This window comes from Paramisgurnus dabryanus, chromosome 21 (genome assembly GCF_030506205.2).
Source record: "Paramisgurnus dabryanus chromosome 21, PD_genome_1.1, whole genome shotgun sequence".
NCBI classification, from domain to species: domain Eukaryota; kingdom Metazoa; phylum Chordata; class Actinopteri; order Cypriniformes; family Cobitidae; genus Paramisgurnus; species Paramisgurnus dabryanus.
Genome location: NC_133357.1, coordinates 26,864,394 through 26,883,823, shown reverse-complemented (window position 1 = coordinate 26,883,823; position 19,430 = coordinate 26,864,394). Strand labels below are relative to the sequence as shown.

Genomic DNA, 19,430 nt, shown 5'->3' with positions numbered 1-19,430 from the left:
GCTTTCTGGGTAGGTATCACGTTCACGGTCTGTTCTTCGATTATTCACTCTCGTTCTTCTCTCTCTCCACAGGTGGCCGCTAGGACACAAAGACACTGTTACTGAGACTTCGAGTATTTCTCACCGGCTCTGCTGTTTACAGCTTTCTGGGTAGGTATGGTTTCCTCCGTAGGTCAGCAGAGGGGCGAAGGTCACACACCACCTCACCGGGTCGAGCGCTGCCCTATCTCCACTGCCCGTAGGCCGATCGAATCCTGGACAGGGGCGCCCCTTTGTAGAGACCGCGGGGGCGGCGGACCCTTTCGCCTCTGACTCACACTATAAGTGCAACACAACAAGGGAAGCGCCCGGTGTCCTCCACTGCGCTTGGGCTGAGATAGGGGCGATGGAAAATACGACCAAAATAAGTCTCGTTGCTGTGGCTGTTTGGATTTACCTTCTAACGGCTCGCCCACCACCCTATTGTAGGGGTAGGGCCGCCCTCCTTCTCCTGGAGGTTTCCAACGGTTCACAGGTTAATTTTTGCAAGTTACTCCACACCAAAAGGGTATACTCACAGCAAATAGCCTTTGTTTACGTTGTACAACAAGGTCAATTTTCTTTCTGCTTTACTCCTTCAAAAGTACTGGTTAGACCAAAGTTCCTTTTTACCCATAGGATCTTCCGTTTACTCCAGCAGGTCCACCGTAAACTACAACGAGAGAGGGAGAGAGAGAGAAATACAGACAGCCACCACGTCTAACAAATGAGCACAGCTCCGTCCCTCAGCACACACTACGACCCTCAACTGTGATCTAACTGTGCTTTTTATACTCCTCTCTGTGCTCCAGTTGTCCAATTGCCCGGCGATCTCTTTAACTAGGCACAGCTGTGCCCAATCGGCTGATTACAGCCTTCGCGAAGCTGCCGGATGTCCGGTGTTCCTGTTTTCCGGTCTGGACGGAAACATCCGGGCGGAACCAAAACTTCCTCAACTTTTGGTTCCGCCCTGAAAGATCGTCACCCCGTGACAGTTACACTTCTTTAAGTGTCTACACACACACACACAAACCGGAGTGGATTTCCTGCGAAGTGGTTTCTGACTATGGGTGCTTTTCAATTCTTATTTGTGCAGTTTAAAGAGCACCTATTTCATTGCTAAAAATAACTTTATTTTGTGTATTTGGTATAATACAATGTGTTTGTGTGGTTTATGGTTAAAAACACATTATTTTCCACATACCATACATTTCTGTAGCTCCATATCTCTGCTTTCCTCAAACGCTCTAATTTTGTATTAAGATCAAGATAATCTGTATGTTGTGATTAGCCTGAATACCTCTGACGTCAGTCGGAAATGTAACGCTCCTTTCACAATGCAATGCTAACATGAGTTAATATACAAGCTGTGAGGCCAAGTGGGAAAAATTATGATAATGTTGGTCTTTACTACATCACCAATTCCAGGAAGTAAACCGTTGCCTAAAATCTGTGTATTACAGTCCAAGAAAAGAGATTTAGGTTGGAGAAGACAACTCTCGCCACCGTTTACTTTGGGATATGTACCTTTTGCAAATCGTTAACTTACTAATACACACTTAAACACCAAAGGAAAGAAAATTGTGAATCGGACCATAGGGGCTCTTTAATATTCTTGTGCTATATGGACTTATAGACATATATTAGTTTAGTTTTAAACATTCATATGTATCTATTAAATTGTATATTTAATGTTCCTCTACTTTTGAAATGTGAAGACCCTTTTAACCAGAGAGAGAGAGAGAGAGAGAGAGAGAGAGAAAGAGAGAGAGAGAGAGAGAGAGAGAGAGAGAGAGAGAGAGAGAGAGAGAGAGAGAGAGAGAGAGAGAGAGAGAGAGAGAGAGAGAGAGGGAGGGGGGGGATCTGTCCTCCTATAAAACCCAATCCAGCTCTGACTCTTGACCTCCACTTCTCTCTGCACTCAACTCCTCACAGCTGAAACACAATGAATGATATCTACAAAGCAGCGGTAAGTTTTTTTAGGATTTTATCTTTATCTGACAACTTTCACATTGACTTTCTTTTGATTCTATTGAAGAACGGTCTTCAATTGTCTACATAATATTTAATTATAGTCTTGATATAATGTAATAAAAATATTGTATCATAATACTTACCAATGCAGGGTTATTAAGTTTAATGAGACTATAATAACACAATATAATAAAGTTTAAAGAATGTAAACATGAAAAGGTAAATACTGAACTGATTAAGCAGTAGACCATTATGAGTTGATAACTGTCTCATACTCTGGTAAATGTTTAAACTGTAAAACAAAATTATATTCTCTTGTCCTGCAAAACGATATAAAAAGACAAACAGGTATAAAAAGTTTTTTTTGGGGGGGGGGGTCTTTATTCTTGGTCTTGCCTTGAATTCATACTCAATATACTCCAACAATTCAACTCAGCATAGAAATAAAGCAGCGTGCATAACTCACGCTAGCCAATTGTAGTTTGCCACAAGACTTAAAAAGTGTGTTTGATTTGAATGTCTGGAAATACTTTGACTCTTGAGTGTTATCAAAGCTGATAAGAGTCGGTTCATTCATGACTACACATGGAGCTCTGCCTCTCTCCTGCAGCTAATTTAGGCACATTTTACTCAGCTGGAACTACAGGAGCTTTAGATAAAAACACTCAACCTCAAATTCCTGTTCTCAGGATGTGTGTGTGTGTGTGTGCGTGCGTGCGTGCGTGAGAGAGAGAGCGAGAGAGAGAGAGAGAGAGAGAGAGAGAGAGAGAGAGAGAGAGAGAGAGAGAGAGAGAGAGAGAGAGAGAGAGAGAGAGAGAAAGAATAGCACATTGTTATTCAGTGAAACATACACCAGACCATCCTGAGATATCGCATCACTCTGGTGAATGATCTTTCTTTAATAAACTGGAGAATTATTGTTTTATATTAATCATTTAAACTGAGGGGGATGGGGGGTCTTGGATCTCCTATAAGCATCAAGAGACCCCATAATGCCCCCAAAAATGAACTTTTTGCGTCCTCTGTTCTTCATAAAACTAGATATTATCAAGCTGTCAAAAGACGGCATTATTTATATACTCCAAGTTTCAGAAAAAACTAATCCAAATAAGAACAAATGTGCAGTGACAGAAAGTGGCAGAAAAGTAGGTGAAATGGTTTTAAAGTGGCAGTGGAAGAAAGCAGATCCTCATATTAATACTGAATTATAAGTGCTTTTTCATCTTACATTATCAGACTGTTGTCATCTAATCTAATTCTGAGAGAAAAAAAATTAATCTTGATTGGAGCTAAAAAATTTAAATCAAACAATAATGTAATTTTACATTTATTAACCTGCTTAATTACAGTGTAAATATTACTGACACAATGTTCACTGATAAAGGCTTATTTAAATAATTATATCAATGATTATGACAATTTAAGTTTAAACTAAATTATGACAACATTAAAACAGCATATAAGGTGTATAGCAAAGATGCCTCAGGGCTCCAATTCAGAGTTATAAGGTGAATTCAAGTTTTTTTGTGTGTTTTAGTTCATCTATCATACACGTATATCACTAATAACAACATTAATAATAAAAAATAATCTACTTAGTGACTAACATGGATTGCTTTTCTTAATATATTCCCAGTAATGACAACATAAATGAAATATACTAGTCAACATTTAAAGTGGATCAAAATAGTTCATCAAAGTTGTCCTAAGACACGAAGGTTTTGATCCACTTTAAATGTTGGCTAGTGTATTTAAAGTGAGTGGGCTCACTTAATAGCTTTGACACAATTCAAACATTGATTATTATATTTGAAAACATATTTTATTTAACTAACTAAACTAAACTAGTAAAGAGAAGCAGCCATGAACATTTGTGAGAAGTGCTCCTGAATCCTGACAGAAACATTTTATCACATTTTTTCTGTTGTGTTTTTTCACATAAATAGAGGATTTATGAGTAGTCTTGATGGTTTTTTTGTATTTGGTTTTAGTTTGTCCTGCCTTACACTTCATTGAGTCTTTAGTTTGGTAACAGAAAAAAAAACATTACAAAGAATTTCATGCTTTGCTTTATTTATTATTTCTCGAAAGATCCTGTTAGATTGAATAACTGTAATTTGTGTGTACAGTAGATGATGATGGTGATTGTCTTTCTTAGCACATCTACAGTAAATGCTTATTGATCCGTGTATGTCTTCAACAGGCAGAGCAGCTCACAGATGAGCAGAAAAATGGTATGTTGGACATCATTATGTTTGTAATAAATCTTTTACGTAATATTAATACTTTAAACACATATGATTAACACGTGAGATGTGAATGAAAGCAGAATTTTTTTACGGAATAATTCACAAATACAAATATGAAGCATTTGGGTTTTGTAACGAAAATATATTTCATACATACATAATATAAAATAGTGCTGGGCAAAGATTAATCGCGATTAATCGCATACAAAATAAAAGTGACTTGTTTCATAATATATGAGTGTGTGCTGTGTGTAATTATTATGTATATATAAATGCACACACATTCATGTATGTATTTAAGAAACATTTACATGTGTATATATATTTATTTATAATTTTATATATTCTATATGATATTTACATTTAAATAAATAATGTACAAATAAAAAATTTCGGAAATGAATACATGTATTTGTGTGTGGATAAATATACATAATAATTACACACAGCATACACACATATATAAAAAAAACACTTTTATTTTGCATGCAATTAATCACGATTAATCTTTGCACAGCACTAATATAAAATATTATAAAAAAAACTTTTCATACATTTCAAACGTAATAAAGTTTTTTTCTTACAAAAAGCAATCGCTTCATGACAATTTTCTTTATTTTTTGGTGAACTATGTCTTTAATGTGAAACACATTCACAGTCGGTGGTATAGTTTTGTGTGTTTTTGTATGGCAGAGTTCCGGGCGGCGTTTGATATTTTCGTTCAAGATGCTGAGGACGGCTGTATCAGCACTAAAGAACTGGGCAAGGTGATGAGGATGTTGGGTCAGAACCCCACACCAGAGGAACTCCAGGAGATGATTGATGAAGTGGATGAGGATGGTAAAATCAAGACAAATTTACAAGCATTAATGTTTATATATAGTACAAAATCTTTTTAGTGCCTGCTCGTGAAGAAGATCTCTAAGATTATGTAAATAAAATAAAAAACATCAAAATAAAATCATAGCATTTTGAGAAGAGTTTTTAAATATTTTAAGAATAAAGGGTTGTGCTGTACAAGTAAAGAATCTGTGACAGTAAAGTTCTGTCACGAATTCATTAGTACAGCAGTTTTAAAGAAGAAAAAAACTCCTCTTATGGTGATAAGTGGGTTAAGTCCATCTTATATTGTCTGTCTGAGGTGCTGTAAATGTGATTATATTTTGAGACCACAATTTTTACCCTCGCTAGTTTTTGCATAAATTATACCTACATTACAGGTTTGTATCTAAAGCACTAATACACACATTTACATACAGATCCCATGTGTCTTGTTGTGTAGTATGAACCCTACGTGGTTCATTGTGATTGCATGTACGTTCACCGTGATTATAAAATGAGGCTGTTTTAAATAACTGTATTTGTATTTGTATAGGCAGCGGTACGGTGGATTTTGAAGAGTTCTTGGTCATGATGGTGAGATGCATGAAAGACGACAGCAAAGGAAAATCAGAAGAAGAGCTGGCGGAGCTTTTCCGAATGTTTGATAAGTACGGCTGTCTTTAATCTGAACTAGGGATGCTAAACAATTAATCGCGATTAATCATTAGCAGAATAAAAGTTTTTGTTTACATCACATATGTGTGTAAACTGTGTATAATAAATATGTATATATATAAATATGAACACATTCATGTATAATTTTAAGAAAAAAAATGTATATATTAAGTATTTATATTTATATATAATATAAATTATACATAAATATACAAATGTATATACACATGTAAACATTTCTAAAACATATACATGCATGTGTGTACATTTATTTATACAAAGTTATTATACACAGTTCACACACATATATGATGTAAATAAAAACTTTTATTCTGCTAACGATTAATCGCGATTAATCGTTAAGCATCCCTGTTCTGGTCTTAGATCTAAAGAAGAGAAAAATGGAATTTGTGGCATTTATGTTATGTTTATTACGGTAAACCTGTATAACGTAAAGGTATATTCTTCATAATAATAATTTCACAAAACATAAAAAATGACACCAGATGAACATGAATTTTGTTTGAATAAATGTTCGAACAAAGTGAGCGTGTGCTAAAGGAGCACATCATTTGTTCAGCATTAAGTGAATTTCTGAAATCATTAGTTCTTCTTTAAAGGTGCAGTGTGTAATTTTTAGAAGGATCTCTTGACAGAAATGCAAAATAATATACAAAACTATATTATCAGGGGTGTATAAAGATCTTTCATAATGAACCGTTATGTGTTTTTATTACCTTAGAACGAGACCTTTTTATCTACATACACAGAGTGTCCCCTTACATGGAAGTCGCCATTTTGTGCCGCCATTTTTCTACAGAAGCCCTTAACGGACAATTTTTTTTACTAAGTTGTCTCCGACAATGACATGTTTGTCCGGTGCCGGCTACCATAGATTCTCTATGTGTTTCAAGAGTGAGGGGTGAGCAGTGGACTAAGCCGTTGGTTGCAATTCGCAACCTCACCACTAGATGCTGCTAAAATTTACACACTGCACCTTTAAACTATATTCTGTAATGTCAAACTGCTGCTGGAGGGGTCATGTTTGTGTGGGAATACAGGAATACAGATGGATACATTGATCTTGAGGAACTGAAGCTGATGCTGGAAGCTACAGGTGAAGTTATCACTGAAGATGACATTGAGGAACTCATGAGGGACGGAGACAAAAACAACGATGGAAAAATCGATTATGATGGTGGGGGAGTTTACTCGAAACCGCCTGATTTATGTTCTTCTTTTGACACATCACAAGCTGTTTTTCATTTATGACATCCTTCTCTTTCAGAGTTCCTGGACTTCTTAAAAGGGGTGGAATAAATGAAGTGAAAGAAGGCCTTTCATTAAGATAGTAAACATCATATATGCTTGATTCAAAATATATTTTCCAAAGATCCATCACAGTTGTTGTAAATAAGATTCATGAAGTAATTTATTTACCTTTAAGATTTAGCTAAAGGTGATTTTTATCTCGTTACTCATTCATGGAAAACATTTCACCCCAGGTCAATGGAAAGAAATGTGATACGGTCCCACAATCATACAGTATGACATCCAGCATGGATGTGGTTTGAAATCACATCTCTAAGTCTGAATGTTTGTGGGTCTTTAGATTTATACCTGTATGATAACATGATTTTTCTAGAGTATTAATAAAGTGTGGCCTGACATTGCCTCTGTTCTTTCTCAAAATGTCTGTTGTACAATGAAAAATAACTATAAGTGATAATAAAAATGGCATTTAATTTAGTTTATATTAAGTAAAATCTGGTTGTTATAAGTTGTGTTCGTTGCTAATGGTACGGTTATACACGGGCATTATGTAAACATCCTCTCAGTCTGCATGTCATGGTGATTACTGAACATTTAAAGCTAAAAAACACTGCTTTATATGACTGGAGGGGAGGGGACAGAAACATGACCGAGGCATATAAGGAATGAAGAGTTGAACAGTTCGCACGATAAATGAAAATTCAGTATTTATTTCCTTACCCTCGTGTCTTTTAAAGCTTGATTGAATTCTGTAAAACATAAAAGGAGAAATTATAAATTAAGAGACAGAACGTAAGTCATACAGAATTACTTAAAACTGTTTAGCTTTAAGATTACAGATTACCAGCATTTAGAACAGCCGACGTCAGACCGCGCAGACAGCTTCGGGCCAATCATAACATTTTAATACAGATGACGTGTTTACCCCCGCACTGTTTACAGACGTTTCCACACACACATTTTCTAAATTTCTAAAATTACCTTAAAATTCTCAAATTTTCACAGACAAATGCCTCTTTCCGAGGAATTTAATTTATAAACACAATTTCTCACCTGATAGATGTTCCATATGGAATAACAAACATATTTTATTTAAATCCAAAATTTTTTTTTTGAAAATTGGTTTTCTAATTATAGTTTTGGTGAGCCAACTTTTCAACCAAGAAGGTCTTCTTTTATTTAATGCTGATTTTTTGTCAAAATGTAAAATCCCAATCATTTCTAAAGAATATGCTGTAGTGATGGATGCTGTCCTCTGTCTGTTCGGGCTCATTTTCAAAGGGATGTTTTATCTCCTATTATAACTTTTTGGAATAGCTGTGTTGATGGTTTGATCTGGCATAGAATTTGGAAATTTCCTTATTAATATTTATAACAAATAAAAAGTAAAAGAGACCTCTTTTAAACTCATTTATAAACATTATTACCCCAGTAAATGCCTCCTTGTAAAAATATTTAATTGTAACTTTGACATTTTTGTGGTGAACATACAGAATTTTTTTTTCATTTGTTTTGAAATTCATTGTTTCATTTATTCAAAACATTTGTGGTTAGATTTGAAAATATTTGATTTGTTTTTATCTCTTACGACATGTCATTACATAAGGAATATTATCTAGTTAATTTGTTACTTTTGTTGGCAAAGTTTAGTATACATAAATGTAAATATGGTGATTATAAACCATTATTCCAAATTTCCCCTGCTGAAAAAACCAGCATCAAACCAGCATGGGAATTATGCTGGTCTATGCTGGTTTAGCTGGTGGTCACAGCATAGCACCAAAACGCAATGCTGGTATGACCAGCATGGGATGCTGGTGCTGATGCTGGATTAGCTGGTGCTAATGCTGGTTTGGTGCTGGTTTAGCTGGTGCTAATGCTGGTGCTGATGCTGGTTTAGCTGGTGTTCACTAGCAAACCAGCACCAAAACACAACATATGCTGGTCTTGCTGTTATGCTGTTTTTTTCAGCAGGGTCGCTAGCCTATTAGAAGCGTTTCCATGTTTTTATTTTTTTTTTAAATCCCTTCTTGTTTTTCTTTCATCCCCTGGCTAATGTAAAAAATTGTTAAATGTGATTGATTCAATAAAAAAATATGTGGCTGTCAGTTTGGTTCCTCTCGACGAAACTTTGGATTACCTCAGGCTACGTAAATTGTAATATACATTTATTTAATTGCTAAACTACAAGTGAACGAAATTTCAATTAATTTAATAAACGACCACCCCCAAAATGGAAAACAATGGGACAAAATAAGGTGATGATTGTCGAGTTCAAATGGCCAGTATTTTGTTATTCTTGAACCCATAGACATGGTCTTGGTGTCTTTGTAAAGTTTTTTTCAAGCTCTTTCTATCTGAACAACAACTAGTTTTAGCATTTACCATGTTTGTACCATGTTTAACATTTTTGTCACATACCTAAATAGTCGAGCACAACTGAAGTTAACATCCACATTTCTTCACCAAAGTTGTTTAAAACAGCTTACCATTTGCCAAATTGCCGTTTGACCTCTCCTAATGCAATGTTGTTTGGTCACGAGCAACTTCGCGACCATCAGCGTTTGCCAGATGTAAAAAACAACAAAATACAGCAGGTGGATATGAAGTCATAACCCGCCATTAAATACAACACGGACTCCGCCGCGCGCCACAGGTTACTTCCGCTTTCTCACCGAGTTTACCGGTATTTTGGTACTGATGTGTGAATTATGTTTTACTTGTAAAAGACGGAACGTCACTGTGTGTGTTTAAACAGCACATTTTTGTATTTACTGGTAAATTAATTCTAGTAAATTCGTGGTAATTTACCGAAATTACTGTGTGAAAGAGGCTTCTGACTTCTCTTTTAGTTTCTGATATCCATATTCTTCCTCGTCAATGACTTCTATATTGTCTGCTAACTGTAATACAATTAATTGGCAATGTTACATAAATGTAATGTCTTAACGTTAGATACTTCCTGATTCTTGTCTTTCTTTACCTCCATCGGGCTGCAAACCAGACTAAAGCTATTTTTAAGGGAGGCCTCTTTATTATTTTAAAAAGCACATCTTTTTCACTGTTACTGGTGGTAGATAGACAGAACTGTAGGTGTGCTTTTACAACACAACATGATTTGCCAAGTCAAGATGCTCTGCACACAGAAAGACTTCATCACCAGTGGCCGGTTGCATAAAACTTAAAGAATAGTCTTGAGTCATGAATTTTTTTCTTTTAGACTGATCAGTACTATTTTAAGTATGTTACACAGAAAAGTAGATTGGTCTAATTTAAATCCAAATAATAAAACTGATTAGCCCTAACTTATTACTAGTTAGTCAGAATCATTCTTAAGACGCAGTCTTAACGTCACAGCTATGTTTATGCAACTGGCCACAGAAGACCCAAGGGTCAGAGAATATAAAACATGTACAGTTTACAAAAAACCCTGCTTAGTTTGAGAAGTACTGCACAAGGCTCAACACAGCCCATCATTGTCATTATCGTTTAAATTGATACAAAATATAATAATAATAAACCATTTTAACATCATCTATGTTTAGAAATAAAAGCAGACTTATATTTCACCTCATTGTGTTTATTTAACGGACACATTCAAAACATCTTTAAAGTATTCTCACATGAATCATATAGTATCATATAATAGCACATGTTTCTTATTCTAACTGCTAAATATAATAATAATTTATTGTAATATAATATAAAATACTGACAGGTGAACAATGCTAAAACAGTGCAAAAGAGATATTCAGTAAAGCAAAACAGTTCACAATTCCTTCATGGTCATACAACAAATTCTCACAAACGTCAGACAGGGAAACATTATGAACACACAGCTATATGTGAACTACAGCAAACACACTCCAGAACAAATACACACCACAATTGAAATAAATATAATTTCATCCAATAATTTTCCTCATATTTACAGTTACAGACCACTAAATATACGTTAAGCAGTTTTATCAATATTTTATTCTTCTAAATAATCTGTTTCTTTATTAAGTACTTATCACATGGACGTGTGGATCATAGCACGCGTGCCTTGTGGGTATATGTTTGCTAAGGTTTATGTTCATCAAAATGGATAGTTGGTCTTACTCAATGCAGATCTAAAGGTAAAATTGAGAATATCCCAGGTTACCGTGAGCTAATTTGATCATCAAGAGACCTTTTCTGATAGGAAGCAGTTAATTATATCCTGATATTCTTTGACAGTCTGATATTGATAAACAAACACTGCAAACATAATACACATTCACATTTCAACAGATAATGCCTCTACTACCAGATTCCCTTGTCTTTTACAAACAGCAGTGATTCTGAAGAAAACAAAATGAAAAGTAACATAAGACAAAATCTAAAGAAACTGATGGTGCGTGTGCCCTTTATTCGGTCTGTGGCACAGAGATGGCCGGACCCTTGGGATCATCGAAGCGATCCATGGTATGAAGCTGCATGATCATGTGCAGGCCATAGGTGAGCACGAGCATCATGAGGAGAGATGTGACGAGACCCATCCAGATACCAGGAGTGAAGAAACCAGCACAGTCACTGGCGTAAGAGAAATCCTTCCCGGCCACGTTAAAGCCCTGGATCTGTAACATATGACAGAGATTCCTGCTTTAATATCGTACCACACTGTATTGCAATAGAAAGGTGTGTATGAAAGACACCTACGGTAAAAATAAATTTTTTAACATTACTATGGGTTTCATGGTTATTTCATTGTTTAATAGGATACCTGTAAGTCATCAATTGAGATCTGCCACTCATTGGCGTTGTCCTTTTCTGAATGTGGAAACAGTTGAGGGTAGCGTGAGCTGCTGACAGATTCACATCGGTACGAGTATTCGGCTGGTGCGTAGATGTTACGGCTGCCGTTGAACAAGGCCTTCTTCCCATCATAATCCAACTGAACCAGATCCATGGTGAACCAGCGGCGAGCAGAAACCTTGTAGTGACGTTGATTCATAATAAAACTGTGAAGGTATGGAGTTAAAGCAAAGGTCAATCAGGTCTCATTGACTGAAGCAGAGGCATGGATGATAATTTTTTGCTTGGTTTAAGCAAAAATACATGAATGAGATTTTCATTTGTGTGCCCTGTCTGGTTTCATTTCATTTCATTTTTTTCCCTAAGTCTAAGTATTACTACTCTTACACATACTGCTTAATACTGCTCATCAATCCAGTATGTTGACGTTATTCTTTTCGATATTTTTTATATTCGTATGAAAAAAAAACTAATTAGAAACCAAATTAACATTTGAAATAAATAAACAACAATAATTTACAACAGAAGAAACTGCAATATTTTGCACTTTATTTTCGTCATAGACAAATTTCTTTATTTGTTTGCAAATTAGAAATGGTTAATTCGATAAAATGTGCAAGATAAAATAAATGTAGCAATAACATAAAAATCTTTCCTCCCTAAGGGCGGAGCTTATCGATACTCCAGTCTTTCATAATTTAGCCCATCCCTAATAATGCAACATGATCTCATGGAAAGTCGTGTTATAGTCACAAAAAAATGTATTAATTTATTTGTGTCAATGCCCTAACCCCGAGCGACACTGGTAAGAAAATAGGAAAAAACAATGAGAAAACAGTACATAAAATGACACAAAAAAGAAAGTTGTGCCACAGACACAAAAAACTATTTATAGAAATTTGTGCAAGTGACACGAAAATGACAATCTTGCTCAAGGCACGAAAAAAAGCTGAATTAAAAAATTAAATTAATAAAAGCTTTGTCTCCGAAACTCAAATAAAAAAATAAGAAAGCTGGTTGCTGATTGGTGCATCTCTATTGTGTGTGTGCCTGTGTATGTGTGTGCATGCATGTGTATGAGAGACTTACATGAGCTTGAAGGTACGGAAACTCAGCACATCTTCATAGTTCAGAACCAGTCTATTATTAAAGAGAATATGACAAAACACTGTTAAAATCTTGAAATCATATAGGACTTTGACTTTTCTTCATCTGATCACAACTTTCATTCATTTATTTCAGTCATTATTCATTGAGATATAAAAATGCATTGTTGTGTGTTTTTAGCATTTGAAACATGAAAATAGAAACAACAGCATGTATTTGCGAGAACCCTTAAAATATAGCATCTCAGTCTGTTAACACTGCAATATTGATTTACAGTCATATTCTAGTGATATAGAAGTTTGCACAGGTAAGACTCAACAATCTTGTTTGTATTATATGAACATTCATTAGACCAATCTCTTCTTGTATACACAACAATGGATGCCAAAATGGACGTGAGACTGTATCTTTGCAAAACTTTTGTGTATTGACATGAAACTTGGTATATGTCTTATAGTCACGACTCGAGGGTGCTTTGACACAGCACCACCTCCTGATCTCAAGATATGAACGGTACCCAGTGTTTTTCTGTTTGCCATTTTGGCCATCGCAAGCTAAAATGGATATTATGCTGTATCTTCGTAAAACTTATATGTAGTGACATGAATCATGTTGCATGTCATTACAGCCATGACTTCAAGGTGTATGCATGGCTTCATCACAGCACCATCTAGTGGTCTTGAGATATGAAAAATGGCTATTTTTGCGTATATGTCTTTGGAAATTTTAGCTTATTATGATCCTAAGGTTTATCCTTTCTTTAAACTGCTTTTCGAACTCAGGTTTTGGTCAATTTGTGCCCTTGTTGCCACCTGTTCATAATTGCCGCTTGCAGCAATATTAAATTTTGAAATTGTAATAAAGCCAATAAACTTCAGATATTTTTTCACCATTGGACTTTTGGTTGTAACTGGCACCTTTGGTTTGCTCACTGTGACATGGCTAACATCAGGGTTTTTTTTCTTTGTTTATATCACTTTTGCTATATAATATTTTAATGATCAATGATTGGTGATACAGAATTTTTTCTTAAAGTTTAGTTTCGATACACTTTATTTTACTTTATTTAATTTTTGCTCCATGTCCCCTTAGGGCAGGGGTGTCAAACTCAAGGCCCGCGGGCCAAATCCGGCCCGCCCCCTCATTTCATTTGGCCCGCGGGAGTTTACAAATTATGTTAATTATGTGGCCCGCGAGAGTTTACAGATTATTTTATTGTTATTAAAAGTTTTATTTTTTGCAGGTTATTTCCTACATTGATTTTTAAGCAGCCACCAAAACTAATTTTTGTCCCGCCAAAGTCTTTTTGTAATATAATTATATTGATAATGTTGATTATTGCATGAGAGAGAACGAGCAGTGCCCCGCACGCGCGCACTACTAGAGTGGCCGTGTCTTAATGCGAAGGCTGCAGCGTCCGGAGGTCGCATTTCCAGGCTGCATACGCCATCAAGACTTGTTTCAGAACATTAACAATTATAAAGTTAAATATTATTCTTTGTTTATAGTAAATAGTTGTAATATGCGTATGACGTGCGAATGTAATGGTTAGTTAACTTAAATAAACCAGGCTTGATGACGCTGCTTATGCGACCTCCTCAGGCTGCAGCCTTTGGATATAGAAACGGACAGTATCAGCTCGTTCTTTCGTTCCCTCTCTCGCGCACGCACACGCGTATCCAGCGAGAAAATGTTTTCCGTCTAGTTTACAGAAATGTTTCGCGATGTCCAGCTGGGATTAGTTTACAACGCGTCTATTCCCGCTAAATACGAGACTAACGACTCATCTGAATCGATTACTTTTAATAAACGATTGAAACTATTGATCTGTAGCCAACAACGCTGAACTCATGAGACATAAGTCAATCAGACACTCAAAGTCAGGAAAAAAATCACAGCTTTTTTGCAAAGATGGCAAGAAATGACAAGCAAGAGCATATGTGTCTAATTCATGCATATTGTGGTGGAGTTTGTAAAACAGATTAGTATTAAAATGCCTTTCATTTTCTTACCTGCACAATGAAGGATAACAGAACATTTTGAGTGTACTCACACACAACATGTGTTTTTGTCACCACAAATATTTTTAAAATAATCTGTAGAATGGTTGTACTCTATAAACTTTGTCATTTTTTGCCTGGGCTTCTACGTTTAAAGCTAGGTATTAATTGAGTTATTACCAAAACCAATAGTAAGCAAATGCAGAGAACATTATGCAATGTACAGTAATAAAAGAGTTGATACATTCATACAGTCGTTCAAATACAACCGGCCCTTTGAGAGCAACCGTGATGCTGATGTGGCCCGGGATCAAATTGAGTTTGACACCCCTGCCTTAGGGGCTCCGTAGCTTTGCAACAATGCATTGTTGTTTATTCCAGTGGCAAAAGGGTAAAGCAGTCATTACAGAGGTGAGTTTTATATCTAAGCCTTTAAGCAAGAGTAGAGCAGAGAGAAAAATTTAATTTTATTGACTTGTTACTTTAAAGCAATTTTTGCTCGAATGGATATATTTACCGTGAGTGAGTCTCATTGCAAGATGATCCATCCAGGTTGGGTGTCACACCTTCACCAAAGGTTTTAGATGTAAGATCGTGTCTTTCCCATTTTCCTGAACGATATTGGCTGACCACAAGTTTCTCTGCCCACATTAGAATGCATGCTGAGCCCTTCTCCTTAAACTCCACCGGTGGATATGAAGCAGAAGGTTCTTCACGCCGGGACTGCAGGAGAGATCGTGTCCCGACAGACTGAACGGCCAGTGACGTCTCTTCCGTCACCTGAAACAAACATTCATCACATCACTTTTTTATACTTGACACAGTCATCATCCAACATTCAGAGCAGAAAAATTCAGCTTCAGTGTCAGATACAAAAACTACGGAAGAGGATTAGGGCCACTGGTGAAAAAATTATTTGAATTCTGACTTTTTTCTCAGAATTCTGACTTTAATCTCAGAATTCTGACTTTAATCTCAGAATTCTGACTTTAATCTCAGAATTCTAAGATTAAAGTGAGAATTCTGAGAATAAAGTCAGAATTCTGAGAATAAAGTCAGAATTCTGAGAATAAAGTCAGAATTCTGAGAATAAAGTCAGAATTCTGAGAATAAAGTCAGAATTCTGAGAATAAAGTCAGAATACTGAGAATAAAGTCAGAATTGAAAAAAAAAATCACCAGTGGCCCTAATCCTCTTCCGTAAAAAACTCTTGGAAAACATATTTCTGGTAAACGTTAAAAAGGTATGAGATTTTGGCGGTATAATAACCTTAAGCAAAAATACCATGTTTTTTCAGTATTGCTACAGTACCAGTACCACCATTGCAACAGTAAAACGTGTTATTTTTTTAAATGTCTGCATATATAAACAACTTTTCAACTGGACACAACACATTTTATTTTGAAGCAACATACAACATGTAGGCTAGGTAAAAATAAAGCCTTTTAAATTATAATATTATTTCAAAAAATATTTTTGTAATATATATTAAATCAATTATTTGACTTAATGTAGTGTAAACACAGTTCACACCTTGAAAACAGTATCACAGAAAGTTTCAGTGGTTTTAAAACCTTGACTCGGTAAACCTTGAAACCAGCCCATGCCTTGCGTATATATGTACTTAATTTATTCTAGACTCAAGGTCTATTAGAGGACAACAGTAACAAACAATGCAAGCAAGGTAATACAACACACACAAAATAAGGATACACGTTAAAGTATAGTTGCTGCTATAAATGATCCAAATAAAGATGAAATAAGTTAATTCAACTTTATTTTAATAATTTATAGCAACTCCTCACTAGACAAGAAAGTTGAAATGTTGATTAAACTTAAACATTTAAGTGCAACCAAGAATTGACTGCTAGTGTGATGTAATATCTTGATCAATGGTGTGTAAATGCTCAGGGGTCTGTCGAGACGTCTTACCCGTGATGGCTGGAGTGCGGTGAACACTGCGGTATACGGCACAGACTGAGCTTTCATGATGCTCATCACCTGACCAATCACCTCATCTACAATAGACAACATCATGCACAGTTTATCCTCACTTTATTTGTTAACTGTGAACAATACGAAGCGTAGTGATGTTTCAATGTGATACCTACCGTTTCCACTGAGAACCTCTTTAGCAGACATCATATCAGCCCTGCAGAAAGACATGTATTTACTTCTCAACATCTCTAGGTTTAAAGACTTTTCATCTTATATTTCTTTTTTTGAAATGCTGTTTTTCAATTATTACTAGAACATCTATGCTCTTAAATGCTACTTTATGTGCTAGATACATTTATGCACTTTAAAATCTTCTTTTAAGCGCTACTGTAACTTTGGGTGGACATTCATAGGAACCTGCAGCACATTAACCCCAAACAAGTATGATTAACTATTTCAAATATTCATTAATGGTCATGAAGCTCAGTATAGTCCATCATCAAAAACATGACATCAACACAGCAAGCCAACAGTAAACTAAACTATTGTAAATATTGTATAAAGTCAGTATTCCATGCATCTAGCCAAGGTGAAAATGGAAAAACTAGTTTACCCGCCACTGTAAGGGAGGCGAAACACCAGCAGGGCGGCGACAGAGGCATTGAGCCGCAGCTGAGCGAGGGTTTCTGGGTTCATGTAGAGAGAAGACGTCTGAATGTGATTCTGAAGCAAAGTGGAAACTGAAGCGGCAGCGGACGATGATACGGATGGCAACCACAAGGAGGAGGACGACCGCAGGGCTGCCTAAAAAAACATAGAAAAATGCTCAGATGAAGAACACTCCAAAAGAATTGTATAAAAAGACAAAAAACATAAACACTAAATGAATATGTGGACTAAAGGAAATAATGCATCTTGAAAGATTCACAGAGTTTCATTACTAAACATAATAACATTTTTAAAAGCTATACTTCTCATTCACGTACCTCGAGACTGTGGAAGATGCTATCCTGTTTGTTTCCAAATACTCCTCCATACATTGTGAAATCATCAACGCTCAACTGAATGAGATCATGCAATAAATTAGATGGTCATTGTCAGAACCAGCCTTATTTTAGCGTGTCATTTATAAACAGCATATCTGACTGAAAATAAGACTTATCCATCATATTCACTGATATATCACTACTGTATAAATGTGAGTAGTGTGTGTATTTATAGTTAGGTTTGACATCACAGCATAAATGTATCTGCTTATTTTTTTCTTTACTAAAACTTTACATGATTACTTGAATCTCAAATGTTCAATATGGTCTTCAACATTTGGACAATATTATATTTCTAATACATTATGGATTTGACATGCATCTACTGAATGTATGCATGTTATGGGATATGTGTGCGTGCGCGTGTCTGTGTACCTTATCTTGCATGAAGAGCAATAGGTTATGAGGTGAAGTGCTCAAGGCTTTTGTTAAATATGATCCCAGCTCATTTTCTGACACTGTGTGTCCGGCTGATGGAGCATTCACAGGTGCCAGTGCGAACCTACAAATTAACATGATTACAATAAATATCTGTGATATACAAAACATCTTCTGAAGCTGAACATGTAGATTGGCAGCTCAGCAGCTTTTTACATGCAACTCGAGCCACGTCTGCAGTCACCGTGATCAAACACTGATCCTTGTACAGTATAATGCAGTATTTACTTCGAGAGTTTTCAGTACTGGACAGCAACCGACATGTTTGGCTAGCATCCAGCCAGCCAACGCTAGCTCTCTCTCTTTCTCTCGATCGCATTATGATTATAACGCAGACAGTGATAAAAGTGTCGGTCATTTACCCTTCACTCGTCCACACCAGCAGCGGCACCTGATCATCGCTCTTCACCGCCACAAAAACACACAGAAAAACCAACAAAATCATCCTGCTGCCTTTACAGGAGAGCGTCCTCGCAGCAGCCATCTTCCGCAGGCTGAGCCGTGACGTAACACCGGCCATCTTCCGCGAACTAAGCCGTGACGTCATCGCCGGCCATCTTCCGCCAGTTTTGAAAAAACTTAAATTTGTCTAATCCTGGTTTTATTTATTTTTTTCTATGTTTCATCTGAGCGTTCAATCAGAAAACGGCAAAACAAGTTGTATTTTTTGTATTTCAAGTATGTTTACCTTTTCATAAGTACATACTAACAAAGAAATGTACCATAGTATATTAAAAGTATACTTACATATTTGCACTTTTTTTAAGATGAAACTTTTAACATACTTGAAAATAATTATATATATACTTTAGAAAAATATACTTTTAAAGTTCTGTGCAATTTTTAAAGTATATTAATCGAAACTTTATTTTAAAATATATTTAAGGTATACTTTATCTGTATGCTTTTATAAGTTATTATTATAACAATGCACTGAAAGCATATTCCTAAAATACACTATTAAGTATCCTTTAAAATATACTGTTTCTAAGTAAATTTTGAAAGTATATGTGAGAAATAACACAGACCTAAAAGAGAGCAGTATGTTCAGTTACATTTTTATATTATGGACATAAATAAGGTACACTTTAATTTTACTTTAGTCAAACATT

General features: G+C 35.7%; 2 protein-coding genes across 2 annotated transcripts; one reads left to right on the top strand and one right to left on the bottom strand.

The window, feature by feature from the left end:
* Positions 1-1,931: 1,931 nt before the first annotated feature.
* On the top strand, positions 1,932-7,396 carry tnnc1a (troponin C type 1a (slow)). Its single transcript, XM_065286725.1, has 6 exons — positions 1,932-1,987; positions 4,196-4,226; positions 4,935-5,081; positions 5,617-5,731; positions 6,800-6,936; positions 7,027-7,396. Exons 1-6 carry the CDS (start codon positions 1,964-1,966, stop codon positions 7,056-7,058), a joined length of 486 nt encoding a protein of 161 aa, XP_065142797.1. The 5' UTR covers positions 1,932-1,963; the 3' UTR covers positions 7,059-7,396.
* A 3,165-nt stretch (positions 7,397-10,561) lies between these two features.
* On the bottom strand, positions 10,562-18,858 carry atp6ap1a (ATPase H+ transporting accessory protein 1a). Its single transcript, XM_065282470.2, has 10 exons — positions 18,681-18,858; positions 18,256-18,382; positions 17,821-17,895; positions 17,448-17,638; positions 17,008-17,048; positions 16,829-16,914; positions 15,414-15,676; positions 12,879-12,929; positions 11,758-11,995; positions 10,562-11,611 (listed from the first exon to the last, which is right to left on the bottom strand). The coding sequence occupies exons 1-10, from the start codon at positions 18,836-18,838 to the stop codon at positions 11,402-11,404; spliced, it is 1,440 nt and encodes a 479-aa protein (XP_065138542.2). The 5' UTR covers positions 18,839-18,858; the 3' UTR covers positions 10,562-11,401.
* Positions 18,859-19,430: the final 572 nt, after the last annotated feature.